The sequence below is a fragment of the Motacilla alba genome, chromosome 20, assembly GCF_015832195.1.
Source record: "Motacilla alba alba isolate MOTALB_02 chromosome 20, Motacilla_alba_V1.0_pri, whole genome shotgun sequence".
NCBI classification, from domain to species: Eukaryota; Metazoa; Chordata; class Aves; order Passeriformes; family Motacillidae; genus Motacilla; species Motacilla alba.
In genome coordinates this window covers 8,773,002-8,787,891 of record NC_052035.1, presented here as the reverse complement: position 1 = coordinate 8,787,891, position 14,890 = coordinate 8,773,002, and the positions used below count along the sequence as shown (strand labels likewise).

General features: G+C 56.9%; 1 protein-coding gene across 1 annotated transcript; it reads left to right on the top strand.

Moving 5' to 3' along the window:
• The first annotated feature begins 315 nt into the window (after positions 1-315).
• On the top strand, positions 316-14,422 carry SAMD10 (sterile alpha motif domain containing 10). Its single transcript, XM_038159364.1, is given in 6 exon segments — positions 316-824; positions 826-932; positions 3,137-3,330; positions 6,728-6,896; positions 8,197-8,337; positions 8,607-14,422. Coding segments are annotated over 6 exon segments (714 nt in total). The 5' UTR covers positions 316-786; the 3' UTR covers positions 8,672-14,422.
• Positions 14,423-14,890: the final 468 nt, after the last annotated feature.

Below are 14,890 nucleotides of genomic sequence, written 5' to 3'. Positions count from 1 at the left end.
CCTGGCCTCCCCCTCCTGCGTGGCTGGAGAGATGCCCAAAATGGATCAAAGAGCCATGGAAACAAGCCGGCGGCGATTCCCCGGCGGCAAGCAGGCAGGGGGGGGGTCACTCACGGGGGCAGGCAGACGGGGCACAGGGACCCGAGACCAGCTGGCAAGGACTTGGAATAGTGGGGTCACAGCGGCTGTTTGCGGACCTGAGCTGAGCTCTCCCCTCCCCACTCCAGCTCGGGCTCAGCCAGCCTGGAGGTTCCTGCATTCCCGTTTCAGGACCCAGCACAGCCTCTGCTCTGTGGGAGCCCCACTTCTGGCGGGACCCCAGCACGACCACGGCCATGAGAGCTCTGGCAGGAGCAGGTGCAGCCCACACCGAGCCCTGCGGCCCCTTCCCGTTGAGGCTGTTCATCACCACGCTCCTTCTTCGCTTTCCTCCTGCACCCGACCGCCCTAAGCCAGCGGTGCCCCCGGTGCTGCCACACTCTGCCATGGCTCGCCTGGCCCCTTTGGTGCCCGGTGGGCTCAGTGTCCCCTGCAGCAGCCCCCAGGCTCCCTGTCCACCCCAGTGCCAGCTGGCCCTGCCGCGGGATTAGGCGGCAGCACGAGAGGAAAGCGCCGAGCATCTCCCCGGATCAAACGCCCACGGGGCAGCGGGGAGGGGGCGTCATTCACCCCCCTCCCGGTGTGAGAGCGGCTCGGGGCCGCCCGGAGCTGCGATGAGCGTGCAGCCGGTGCTCAGAGGCAGTGGGAGGGAGGCGCTCGGGGGAATCAGTCAGGTGTGGACGAGGTATGAGGGGAGGCAGGGATGGAGCCGCACTCGTGACAGCGGTGCCGAGCGCTCACGCGCATCCCTCCTCCCGCCGAGATGCAGCAGGGCCGGCCATCCCTCTGCTGCGTCTCCACCATCCGCAGCTCGCAGGGACCAGCCGAGCCAGGTGAGGGGTCTTCAGGGCATGGCCGGGGGGCTGTGGGGCCAGCGGGCCTGGGGGAGATGCTGCATGCGCGTTCCTGGCCGGAGGGCACAGCCTCCGGCTCAGCGGAGAGGGGCGGAAGGAATGGAGGGCGGCTGGTTGCTCCTGGGGATGCTGTGGCTACTCCCTGTGCAGGACACGGAAAGGAGAGCCCGTGTGGGATGTCACCCCCGTGTCCCTGCGTGGAGCCAGCCCAGGGCTGTCCTGACATGGGGCTCCTCTGTCCCCATCCCTTCCTTGCTCCAAAACGCTCCCACATGCCCTGCTCACCGTCCCTACCGTCCCATGTCGGGTGCTGCCTGGTGATTGGAAAGTTGGGACGCAAGGGCTGGGCTGAGGAAACTGAGACTGTGGAGGAGCTGCTGGAGCCAGGGCCTCTGGACTGCAGGGCAGCCACTGCCTGCTCCAATGGGCAGCCATGCCCCCAAAGCTCCCAGAGCTGCCTTTCTTCCTGGTTCATTTTTCCTTTCCTCTTTCCCATCTGCTCCCACTCCTGGTGTTGCCTCCAGCAGAGTTTGCTGCAGGAGCAGAGATGCCCATGTCCTGCTGCTGGAGGCAGCTGCTCCATAGCTCCCTATGGATATGGGTCCTGCTGACGGCCAGATCCCCCTTTCCTCTACTCCCTGTAGAAAGTCCTGGGGAAGCCCTGGAACAGCTGAAGGACACATCTCTGGCAGCAGCCCCTCCAGGCCTGCCAGGTCCATATCTGCCACAGCACCCAGTGGGATGGGCAGGTTCCAGCTCAGGGGTATCCCAGCACAGCTACAAGGTGACAGGGACAGGACAGTGGCATCTCAGACATCCTTGGCTGGAGAAAGCACAGCCCGCTCTGGTCCTCACCCGACAGGCCCAGGGTGTCTGAGACTGCTGGAAGTCATCAGAGACATCCCCATGTCCCAGGACAGGTTCAGAGACCACTTCCCCAGCCATCAGATAGGTCCTCTGCCTCAGTTTCCCCATGGCAAAAGCTCTTAAACACACTGCTGGGTGTGTTTAAGAAACAACACTGTGTGATGTGGTCTGGGTATTCTGGGACAACCCTTTTTTGCTCTGTTTTGACATTTTTTGGCCAGTTGTTCTCCTATTGCATGAAGGTGTACTTGAGCAGTCTCTTTGAAACCTCTTCCCTCTTAAAGCCTGATAATTAGGAAAATGAGCTGCATCAGGATTTCTCCAGCCCTCCTGCTCTCCCAGGGTGGTTTGCCCTGGAAGTGAGACTCCTTTGGGTGCTGCTCTGCTCTTGCAGGTGGTTCATGACTTGCCTGGCTCCCCGTGGTGGGAGCAGGTGAGCTGGGGGATGCTCCAGTCTTTGCTTCCACAGATCAGAGCTGCTTATGTCAAGCTGTCTGGCTTTTATCCGGAGCAGACAGAGCGTGAGCCCCTAATACCCACTCACCCTCCTCCTGTGGCAGCTGGGTCCCTTCAGCCCCCCTCAAAGGAAAGCTTTGCAATCTCATTGTAACCCCAACACCCCCAGCTTGTTAAAACACAAGAAATTGGACTTTAATGACCTTTGTGAGTCCCTTCCAGCTCAGGACAGCCTATGATTCTATGAATAAGGGATAAAAAGCACTCGTTGTGGGTAAATGTTGCTTTGTGGTCGTTACTGAAGGGCTGGTCTGTGTTTGGCCATCACTGGAGTGCACAGTAGCTGTCTCCAGGCACCCGTGGTCTGTGCTGGGGGACCAGCCTGCATTCCCTTCTCCCCCAGGCTGCCCAGGGAGGGTTTCTCTGCTCCCCTTCCCTCGGTGGTGGCTGTTTGCTGCCAGCCTGGACCATGGGAAGCAGCTTCCTTGGGCCTCCTCCCGGTCCCTGTCCCAGCAGGGTGGCAGTGACAAGCAGGAGGTTCTCACCACGTGTCGGGGATCAGCTGCGGGTCCCGCGTCTGCTCGGCTGGCGGGTGTCAAAACAAGCGTCGCTCGTGAGGGGTTTGTGTGGGCAAACATCTTGTCGGGTGCCTGCTGGATCCCAGCGCCAGCTGGCAGTTCCTGGGCTGGTGGATATTCTTCTTGGCAATGGGGAAGGAAGGGAGGAACGGAGAGTTTTTGGAGAGAGGGGCCCACAGCCTGAGTTCAGCAGGTCCCGTGGAGCAGAAAAGGCACTTTTGGGTGCCCTATTATGGGGTGGATGGGCACCATGGCCGTCTCTCACCCCCCTTCCCTCTGCAGCCGCCGCTGCCGCCTCTGCTCACTTCAGCTTCTGCCGCAGCCTCCTGGAGCACACGGTGTCGGCCGAGAACCTGAGCTACCGCCTGCAGCGCAACGCGGGCAGCAGCCTCACCTGGCACGACGGCCGCAGCCAGCGCCCCGACGGCGGCCGCACCGTCAAACTCCTGCGGCAGCCGGGCACCGAGGGCTCGCAGGTACCCACACCCACCCGGGCATGCCAGGGCAGCACGGCTCCTCGTGTCTGCCAGACCCCCGCCGGAGCAGCTCCGCTTTCCCTGCAGGATCAGGCCTTCTGATCTTGTTTTGCTCCAAGTCCTCGTGATTGCTGGGTGTTTAGTTATAGTAATGTCATATATAAACACCATCATGTGTTTTCATCAGGCCTCGTGCTGTACTGGGGGGAGCTCTCTGTGTCACCTCCCCTCTGTGCATCACCTGCCCTCCCACCTGCAGCTGAGACTTGATATCATTTTGCATTAAGTATGCCTGGACCAAATTCCTTTCAATGCCTTCAAATGCCGAGAGCTTGTGTGTGTCTCTTAGCCAGGTTTGGACCATTGTCTTCCTGAAATTTGAGACTTTATTGTACTATGGAGGCTGTGAGCCAAAGGTTTCCATCCATTCGCTGCTGCAGCCACACAGGAAGAAAAATCATTCCTGCAGGTGGCTCCTGGTGCTTCCCAGCCCCTCCTTAACACCCTGGGAGTCGGGTGCAGAGTGGCACATCCAGACAGTGAATGCTGGAAAGAAAAGAGGGGAAATCCAACCGCCTGGCTTCCAGCTGCCAGCATGGAGATGCTTTTGTATCACAGGGCCTCCTGTCTGGTTTGGCTTCAGAAGGGAGCAGGGACCCCACAGGGATGGGTATGGTCGTGATGCTCTCAGCTCCAGGGGAGACAGTGCAGCTCCAGGGGAGACAATGTCCCATGTGCTGGTGGCACTGTCCCATCACCCCCAGGTGGCTCCTGCATGGGGACACACCAGCCACTCTCCACCTGCCAGCTGTGGCTTATCATGGTTCTCCCTCCTCCACCTCTGAGTGCTGCCCAGAAGGATTTAGTGAAAGGTTCTTAATTTGCTGTAAGTAAAGGAAAATGCCAGAGCAAAGGGAGGAGATGCAAGTTGCTCCTTGCAGTGCCCAGGGATGGCTCCCACCCCCCGGTTCACCCAGCCACCTCCTGCCTTCCTGCCAGAGCAGCCTCCCAGCCTTCCTGCCTGCTCTCCTCCACACCGGCGCTCGATATTCACGGCTGAGAGTTTATCAGAGAGACAGCGCGGCTCAGCGGGCTGGAAAACAAACCCACGATCCCTTTACACCTCCCCTGCCCCTCTGGGGAGCACAGAGGCTCACTCGGGGACCCTCCATGGGGAGCGGGGAATGCACCCGAGCAGGCAGCGCGAGGTTTAGGGATGCTGGGACGGTCCCCGGTGCAGGGCTGTGTCTGATGAGTGATGTGCGTGCAGCCGTGTGCGTGCCCAGGGAAATTGCCGGTTGTTTGTCACCTCTTCCCCCGTGCCTCGGAGGGTTAGTTGGATAATAGCTGTGGGAAGCTCGCGGTAAGCTCCCGGGGAGCTGGTTGTTATTCCCCCCAGCCCCTCCGCTTCTCATCATCACTCGTTAGTGAATCCAGAGCAAATCGCCGCCTCCTCCTCCTCCTCCTCCTCCCCACGGCACACTCTCCGGCGCGCTCAGCCGAGTGTGAAGGAGCCGCGCAGCCGGCGTGGGCTGGGGCTGCTCCCGCAGGCAGGCGACTCCCGGGATGCGTCTGGTGGAGCCGGGCAGCTGCCGGGGTGACTCCCAAAGGTGAGGGTTTGGTTCAGAAACCGAATCATGTGCATTGTCTATTGGATTTTTCATCTGCTTTGGAGACGGACTCCTTGCTTATTAACGTGCAGCCTCCCAACTTCGCCTTCTTCCCTCTTGCTTGGATGTTCCCAAGGAGCTCTGCTTGAGGAACAGCTCCTTTCCAAGCTCAAAGGCTCCCCTGGGCACAGGCAGCAGCCCCACCAGGCTGGCCAGGCTCCATGGCAATGCCTGGCACGGGGCAGGCAGCACATCGCAGCCGAGCTGCCCTCCACTGCCTCCCCTGCAGCATCTCTCAGGAATGTGTCATTAGTTTCAGTGACTGCGGGGTGTCTGGAGTCCCTCTTACACTAATTACCCTGCTCCTCTATTAGACATGCTTAATTAGCCAGTGTTCACACGCAGAGGTCGATGTTGGCACACCGCGGGCCACACGCTGCCGACCTTTCCCTGCCCGTGTGTTGTGCACCAGCTGCTTTCCTGCTCTGTCCCTGCCGTGCCCAGGGCATGGGTGAGCCCTGGCAGTCCAGTCCCCTTGTGCTGTGGGAAGCAGGAATGCCTTTTCCACCCCAATTTGCTGTGATCCAGCCCAGGACAGTCCCAGCAGTCCACTTGGGCACAAGTGGATGCTTTGGAGCAGCGATGTTCGCTGGTGCTGCTCAAGGATGGAGCCTCAACATCACCAGCAGAGGAGAGCTCACCAATCTCTCCTGGGTGCTAAAAGCAGAGAAAGGGAGATTCCTTCATCCTCCAGACCCATTTCCCAGCCAGCATGGCAGATTCCCTAGGAGAAGCAGGCTTGCTCCCTGTGCAGTCACAGCTCAAGATGAGTGATTTGCTCGGTATCAGCTAAGTCCGGGCTGCAGCAACCTTGTGAGGCCAGAGTAGCTGCGATGGGGAACAGAAAATGGAGCTGCCAAGTGGCTCAGGGTGAGACTGGGTGGCTCAGAGTGGGACTGGCCACTGCAGCAGACAGCTGGAGGGAGGGAAGGTGGGGGGAGGGATGCTGCCGGATAAGCCCCTCTCCCTGTGGGCATAGCTCAGGACTGTGCATGGCATAGCTCAGCAGGTGGTGGAGGTGGCCAGGGCACACTGGGATGCTGGGGACTGTGACCCTGCTTTATCCTGGGTGTCTCTGAGCATAGCAGCACCCCAGGAAGAGCTGTAGGATTCAGAGGCGGCCTTGGACACCTGGAAGGCTGCAGGACCTTGTGAGCAGTCAGGTCAGGGTTGAAGGCGGGTTGAGAAGGAGAGAAAGGGAGGGTCCTTCCCAGTCCAGGGCACCAGCTGGCTGCTGGCTGCTTTCTTGGGGACTGCTGGTGGGGATGGTTTTGCATCAGTTCCTACTCTCCTCCAGGATCTCACTGGCTTCATCCCCACTGAGAGCTTCCAGCAAATGCCCATCTCTGCCTGCTGAGGGGGGGACTCTGAGAACCCCAGGACATCTCCTGAGCCTGTGCAGTGCTCTGCTGGGCTGGGAGATGCATGGGGGTGGGGAGATGGGTCTCTTATCTGCAGCAGGAGGGCTGGGAAGTTTAAAGTGTTGGGTCTATATATGGCAGGACAACCAACTCAACCTCCCATCCCCACTCTCCGTGCCTCCCTTACTGGTTCCTCTGATTTCAGGGTGAGCCCAAAAACTCCAGAGGGTGTGGAGCCAAAGACTGCCGGTGTCACTACAATCCTATGCAGCCAACCAGCATCTCCCCCATCCCCATGGACTGATTTCAGTTTTCCTCCTCCCAGGGTTGAATCCCACTAATGCTCTCCCCGCCCACTCCCCTCAGGTCCGTGGCTGTGACCACTATGGCATCTACCACACCAGCCCCACGCTGGGCAGCCTGGTCAAGCCGGTGGTGCTGTGGAGCCAGCAGGATGTGTGCAAATGGCTGAAGAAGCACTGCCCACACAACTATCTCATCTATGTCGAGGCGTTCTCCCACCACGCCATCACAGGTACCGAGTGTCCTCGGGACTATTTGCCATTAGCACGTGCTCCTGGGAAAGGCTGTTTGGACACTGGTGGTTCAGAAGATGGACCTACCCCCCATTTCTGTCCCCTCTCCCCATGAGATGCAGCCAGGGTGAGAGCAGGGGACACAGTGACACTGACCCAGGCTGGGCAGGAGGCATTTGCCCCTAGGGTGAGCTCCAGGACAGGCGGGAGGTTCTTTAAAATTATTAAATTGGTTTATAAGAGAGGGAAGAGTCTTCTCATCACCTAGCTTAATATAATAATAGTATTATTAAAGTTTTTAAGTACTGAATTTTTTTGCAGAAGAGAAAAATGTCTGCCCAGTTGGAGTCCAAGTTTCAAAGGTCTTTGTCCGGGTCCAAATCCAACTCCCAGTCAAGTCCTTTGAGCAGACTCACCTCTAGGATCTGCTCCCTCCCCTTTGCTCCCTGGGGACAATGGCTTTGACCTCTGTGTAAGAGCATCATTGCAGTCCAACTTCAATATATGCGAGGCCAGACTGAGCTCTGCCAGGGCCAGGGGACGGTGGCAGAACGAAGTGAGGGCAGGAGCTGCCTGGGGGGTATGCAAAATCCTAATGCAAAAGCTCAGCCAGCCCTTGCTCAGGCAACAAAGGCAGCATTAGTGAGTGTACGCTGGGAAGCAAGGACAAAAGCTGGTTTAAAATCCCTCCTGTAATAGCTCCAGACTGGAGGGAAGTGGCTCGGCGGGGACCGGAGCACTAATGCGTTGTGATGGGCACCTCCATTCATTGCCCCGGGACGAGCAGCCCGCGCGGGGACCCTGCGCTCAGAAAACATCTCCTCGTGTGGGAGGAAGTGGAGAATGGAAAGCTGCTGCCTGCGGGGATGGGTTACAGGATTGTGCTGCTGATACCTGGCAGAGGCTGGGGACATGAGCTGCCACCCGGCGCTCTCTGAAAGGGAGGTCACGAACCAGAATGGTTTGGATTGGAAGGGACCTGAAAGCTCATCTCGTTCCACTCCTTGTCCAGCCTGGCCTTGGACACTTTCAGGGATGGGTCGGCCACAGCTTCTCTGGGTAACCTGTGCTAGGGCCTCACCATCCTCACAGGGATGTATTTCTTCCCAACATCCAGTTTAACCCTATCCTCTGCCAGCCATTCCCCCTCATCCTGTCCCTCCACACACTACTGCAGGCAGGGAGAGAGCACTCCCTCCTCCTTCCTCCATGCTGATGGGTTCCCCTTTGCATTGCCCAACCTGGGGTCATCCCCCCTGCCCGGGGCCGGCGGGGCACCGAGCCGTTCCGTGTTTGCAGGCCGGGCGCTGCTGCGGCTGAACGGGGAGAAGCTGCAGCGCATGGGGATCGCGCTGGAGACGCAGCGCCAGGAGCTCCTGCAGCAGGTCCTGCAGCTCCAGGTGCGCGAGGAGGTCCGGAACCTGCAGCTGCTCAGCCAAGGTAGGGCCAACGGGGCAGCCCAGGCTGGGCTGTGGCACAGGGGATGGGTTGTTCAGGGAGCACAGGGGTGAGTTGTGATGCACAGGGCCAGGCTGCCATGCTCAGCCCAAAATCTGTCAGTGGCGTTCTGCACGGAAGGGAAGAGATTCTCTGGGGCTGGTAGTGGGTGAGCTGCAACGTGCCACCCTGCAGGCTGTTTATTCCTTCCTCTCCTACCTTGTTCCAGCTTCTTTTGGAAATGTCTCCTAGCTGATCCGTCTGTTTGGCAGATTGCACCAACACTGTGAACCGAGCTCCGCTGGGACGGGCTGTGCATCGCCGATACGAGACCTGAGCCACACGCTTGGAATAAGAAGAGACAGCTTCCCAGACACTCCAGGACTCCTCTCCTGCTTCTTCCTTCTCTTTCTTTTAAAGGAATACATTCCTGTGCAGGGATGGAAGGTTTCTTCCAGCAGACATGGCTCTTGGCTGGAGGAAAATCAGCAAACCAGCTGCTGGGACAGATGATGAACTTCCATCCACCTGAGACTGACGGTTCACAGGGAAAGAGATGGAAAAAAGGAGATGGCAAAAGGCAGGGCTCAGCACTGTGGAGAAAGGGAATGCAGTGATTCCAGGGACAGCTCGGAGCCATGTGCAGGACACTGAAGCATTATGCACTTGGGCAACATCCCAGCACCCAGCAACTCGTGTCCATGCCTTGGAGCTTATTTAGGGAGCTTTGGTTTCCTCATCAGACTGGGCTGCCTTCCAGCGTCCGGGGAGGTGACGTTATCGGTAGCAAATAAGATGATACAGCCAGCCAAAAAATTCAAAGCGGGGCCAAGACCCCAGCACCCAGCTCCACTTGGTGAGTTAAAAAGGGAGCTGAGTCATCAGAGCTGGAAAATCTGCAAGTAAAAGCAGGTTGGATGCACCAGGAGGGTGCCAAGGCCTGGAGGAAGCTGTGCCAAGAGCTCATCCTTCATCCAGGCAGACGGGGGAGCCTGTGCAGGGGCTGGGGGCAGCAGGCAGGGGTGCTGCTGGGTGGTTGTGGGTGCTGCCCAGGGTGGGGCTGGGGGAGCACTGGATGCCAGGTCCTCCCCAGCTGCCGTGCCTGGTCCTGCTCTGTTCCCATCAGCTCTGCAGAGCTCTGCTCATCCAGGCATTGGCAGGTTCCTGTCCTGACCTCCTGCCTAAAGGCTGGTGATGGTGCCACCAAAGCCAGGCATCTTCCTGATGACCTTCACCATCATTACAGTGAAAGTGTTTGCTGTTGGGCCCCCATCTCCCAAACTCTCCCAAACAGAGCTACAGACTGCCCTTTTGGGCAGATAAGGAAAATCCATATGTAAATCAGGATTTTTGGCCAGGGTGGATGGTGTCACCTCCCCACATTCCACCTCAAGTGATGAGGGTAGGGCTGTGGGTTATGGGGGTCCAAAAACAGCAGCACCCCAAACCCCCTGAGGCATTGGGATGTGGAGGCAGGTCACGGTGCTCCCTGGCTGGGCATCCTCCTGCCTGCTTCTCTGCTGGTAATAAATTAGAGACTGTTATTTTAACTCACTGCTCTTCTGGCTCTTCCCACACCTGAACCTGCCCTGTGAGTTTGCTCCACTAGCCCTTCCTGGGGATTCTCAGGAGATGTCTACAGCCCTAAATCCCTCCATGCCAGGCTGAACATCTTCCCTCTCTGCCTGTGGGTCAGGGGTCTGTGACCCTCAGCTCTGTCTGCAGGGAAGCAGCTCCCGGGCTTTGCTGTGTGCAGCCCCTGGTACCCCAGGACATAGAAATTAGAATCTCCTCCTCTTTCCATCCTGACCTTTTCTAATATGCAGCAAAATTTGCTCTTCTCACCTCACAGAGACTCACGAGCAACAGAGCAGGGAGAATTTATTAAGTTTAAAGAAAAGTAGAAAGAAGCCAGGAAAAAGCCCATCTTCCCCACGGTGGGGTTTGTTTCTGTCCTGGTGGGGCAGTGGGAGCTGTGGGGTGACAAGGGGGCCAGAAGCCCTAAGAGCAGATCACTGCAGGTGTGTGCACATCGTTAGAGGGAGATGCTGAGCTTCTCTCCAGAGCTCGGGAGCTGCACAGGGAGAAATGCTTTCTCCAGGCTCCAGCTGGGCTCATGCAGTAAGCTGGTGGAGATTTGGCTTGGAATGCAGCTGGGGTGCACAGAACAGTGCTGGGGCTGCCCCGGACCCTCTGGAAAAGGCAGGGTTCCCCCCAGATGCTGTCCCAAAACCTGGCTGCCCCTTGCTGGGCTCCTGAGGATGCTCTGGCTCTCTCCAGCTCCTCAGCATGGAAGAAAGGAGGCACAGAAGAAAGCAGAAACCTGACCTATTGCACTCAGCCAGAGCCCCATCCATGGCCCTTGTTTGGGTATCTTTCTGAGACCCACCAGCACAGGATGAGGTGGAGGAGCAGTGTGAAAATGTATTCCCATGGCTGGCAGGAGGATGCTGTCCTGCCCCCAGTCCCCTGCTCTGTGTCTTTGTTCTGATAAGCGTGGTGATAGAGCAGAGCATCTCGGCAGGCTGGCTCTGAACTACTGCTCTGGCAGTGTCTGGTGCCACCTAATGCCCATGGCTTGTCCAAGGGACACCCAGGACTCTGCCCAAGGCAGCAGAGAAGCATCCAGAGCAGCCCTGACATGGTTTTGACTTCGGTAGCTGTGGGCCTACAGCAAAATGAGTCTGCATGGTGGATCAAAGGAAGGACAGTCCTCCTCATGGGTGAGAATTTGGGGTGGTGAGTATTGCACCAGGACCCTGGGAACTGGAAGCAGATGCTGCTCAAGATCCTCTCAGACTGAGGCACAGCTTAGTCACTCCTCATCTTTTGCCGAGCAAGAAAAATACCTTCTATTTGTCCAGCACTTATCTGCCAGTGATATTCCAGGCACTGCCCCAAAACAAACAGGGCTGACAATGAAACACAGATGAATCAATTCATGCAATATTAAAACCAGACAACAATTAAAGTAAACAGAAAACACCAGCAAGCATCAGTCAGTCCCCTGCAGCAGGCAGGAGGATACAGGCAGCAGCACCGGGGCACAGGGGCAGGCAATGGCCACACAACTCCTGTCTCTGATAAATTTTTTGCCATTTTATTTGGTGGAAAATCTTTTGAATAAGAGGGCCAATGTGTCACTGGCATCAGGAGTTATGTTCAGCACCTTCTTAGAAAGGAACAATCCAGCAGTCCCTTCCCAGTGGCAGTTTGCAGATTCCAGCAAGGTTTTCAAGCAGAAAATAAAAAAGCCAGCAGAGATGCCCATAGAAAATGCATGCAAATTTGTCTGAGTAATTACTGAGCTTGATGATGTAAACACCTCCAGCTCTGAAGCACTGCTGATTGTGGCTCTGATGCAGGGAACGCTCCCCATCCCTCTGACTCTGAAATTCACAGCGGGTGCTGAAATTCACAGCCCGTGCTGTCCCTGGCTGAGCAGGGTGGGAGGACACGGTGTGCTGGGCACAGAGGTGGCAGCACCTGCCACTGGCTCTGCTGAGGTGGAGCTGGTTTAAATTGAAATGTCTGTCCCCAGTGGTTTGCATGCTCCATCTAATTAGGACCCTGTCATCCCACCAGGTGCACAGGAGGATTACGAACCACCCCAAGCCATTGGGGAAGCTTGACATGAGCAACAAGTTCTGGCAGCCCAGTAAGCCAACCCTGCCCTGAGCTGCATCCCCAGCACCATGGCAGCAAGGAGGGGGGTTTTTCTCCCCCTTCTCTGCTCAGGAGGGACCCCACTGCTGCCTCGAGCTCTGGGGATTCTGACATGAGAAGGTTGTGGAGCTGCTGGAGTGAGTCCAGAGTATGAACCCAAAGGTGCCCCAAGGGCTGGAGCAGTGCTGCAATGAAGACAGGCTGAGAAATCTGGGGTTGGTAAACCTGGAAAAGAGAAGGCTCTGGTGAGATCTTAGAGCCACTTTCAGTGCCTAAAGGAGCTGAGGGACTTTGAACAAGAACATGAAGTGACAGGACAAGGAGGAATGGCTTTAAACCAGCAGAAGACAGGGTTAGGTTGGATATTAGGAAGAAATTCTTCCCTGTGAGAGTGGTGAGGCACTGGCACAGGCTGCCCAGAGTAGCTGTGGCTGCCTCATGCCTGAAGGATGCAGCAGCCTGGAAGGGCTGCCTGAGTGCTGCCCCAGGCCAGAGGATCCCAGGGAAGAGTGAGGCACCAGTGTGTGGCAGGGGCACAGTGAAACAGCCACTCCTGGGATGCTCCAATAGCTACATCCCAGCTCTGGCACACCTCCCTCTGCCTCGTCCCACAGCCCTGCTCCCCATCCCACTGCCTGGTGCTGGAGGACAAGACAGGGCTTGGGAACACACACACAGAGTCCTGCAGTGATGGCAGCAGAAGTCTTCTGCTCCAGCATGTTCTTGCTGCACATCCAGGACTAATCAATCTTGATTTATTGCTAATGAACTTGAAAACAGTGTTGGGATGGATCAGGTGCCACTCAGGGTGAGATGGATAATATAATTAAGATTTCCTCAAAGGTCCCGTTTTTCTTACCTTGTTAATTAAGCTGATGTGGGGCCCTCCATGCAGAATACGTAATGAGAAGCTGCCAAGACAGAGCTGGCTGTTAAGGGGAGGTGATGCAGGAGGAGATGCTGGCCTTGACCGCAGGGCTGGAGACATTTGGGCAGCTCTTTGGTGGCCTGGTTCCCCAGAGCAGCCAAGAGCTGATCTCTGCTGAGAACTCAGCACATGCTTTCCACAAATCCATTTGGAGCCCGCAGGGCAGAGCGTGCAGTCACAGGTGGAGGTGGATGGGCTCATCCCCGTTTGGGATAGGCTGAGCATCATGGCAGAGCACACCAAAGCACAGCCCAGGGTGTGGGGACAGGGCATTTCCTGCAGGAACCCATGAGCAGCCCTGTGGCCTCAAGCAGCAGCTCTCATCAGGGCTGAGGAGGAGGGGAAGCTGCTCCACTCCCCATGGCCCAGGCACGTTTTTGGTACTTGCACTGGTGGTGACTTATGACAATGAATTAATGGCCTCTTAATAAGGGTGACACTTTCCTTAATTAGAAAGTATCAGAGCAGGGATAATTGCTTCATTTCATTCTGTTCCCCTGTATTACTTCCTTCATTTTTGGTCCTCATTCTCAGCTGCTGGATGCCCTCTGAATGCTCTGCTTCCCCAGAGCCAGAAGCACTCCCAGGGACTGTGGGCATGGCACAGAGGCAGGAAAGATGGAGAGAAGTGGGTGTGGGTATGGCTGTGGAGCTTTCACTGGGACAAGGATGGAGAGGGGTGGGTGCAGATGCAGTCCTGCTGCTTCCACCAGGGTGGTCCCAGGTTTGCAGCAATGCCAGGTGCAGGGTTGGTGGCACATGGGACCACCTGGCAAGGCTGGAGTAAGGGGGAGGCAACATCCACAGGCTGGAAGCCACCAGAGGGAAGGCAGCAAGTGGTGGGAGTCAGGCAGCCCAGGAAAGGCAATAGGACTGAGATAAAGAATTGATCCAAAACAAGTATCTTTTGGGTTGACCAGAGCTGTTCCCCAGCCTGGATGCAGTAGGTTTGCTGCAAAGCCAAGTTGAACATTCACAGCATTTCACTCGGGCCTTTTTTGGAAAGGCAAGTTTGGGGTTTGGTTTTGGCACAACATTCCCAGGCAGCACATTTGCACAGGCTCTTACTGGGGCCTCCAGGAAAATCCTTCACACCCCCCACAGAAAATTAGCCTCTTCACTTCCCATCAGAGGAAGCATTTTCTAAAACTAGGAAGGATTTGATGAAGCTGCATAACTTCATCACCAGCTGCATCCCCACAGCTCCCACTGCCTCTATGGGGCTGATGGGTTCCCATGGGACATGCCCTCCCTGTCACACACAACCCCGTAAAATCATAAACAGCAGTCTCAGGGCTGCTGGGAGCTTTACAGCTCCAGCTCCTCCTTGAGGCAGGAGCTTTTTCCCCCTTAGCCTTCCCTCTTTGCACTGCAACCATTTTGCTTTGTCGCCATATCTAAAATTGAATCTGTTTGGATTTTCTCTCGCTCTTCTTTTTTCTTTTTTTTTTTTTTTCCCTTTTGCTTATATTTGCTGAGTGCATTCAAGCACAGGGAGGGGGGGAAAATAATAAAAAATCCATCAGCATAATTCCTGGCTGTCGGAGTGATGGCAGGCTCGGGTTTCCAATCAGCGGCCCGGGCGTGCGGGAGGAGGCTGGGGCTGGCCCGGATGCTGCCGCACAAACCAGCTGCAAATCCCTCTTTGTTCGGGAATCACTCCCTTTCAGCCGGGCCAGCCTCTGCACAGCCTGTCCCGTGGATGTGTGAGCATGCGGCTGCTCCAAGGGGCTTTGTCCCCCTGCCACTCCAAGGATAAAGGGGATGCAGCAGCCGGCTGTGGTCCTTTATCCCAGGATAAAGCCTGGGGAGACAGGGAATGCAGAGTCCCATCCTGGGTCTGGGCATCAGTCATGCCCTTTCCCTCACCTGTCTCTGTGCCTGCTGCACAAGGCTCAGCAGACGTGGGCTGAAGTCTGGGCTCCCAGTGCTCCCAGTGCTCCCAGTGCTCCCAGTGCTCCC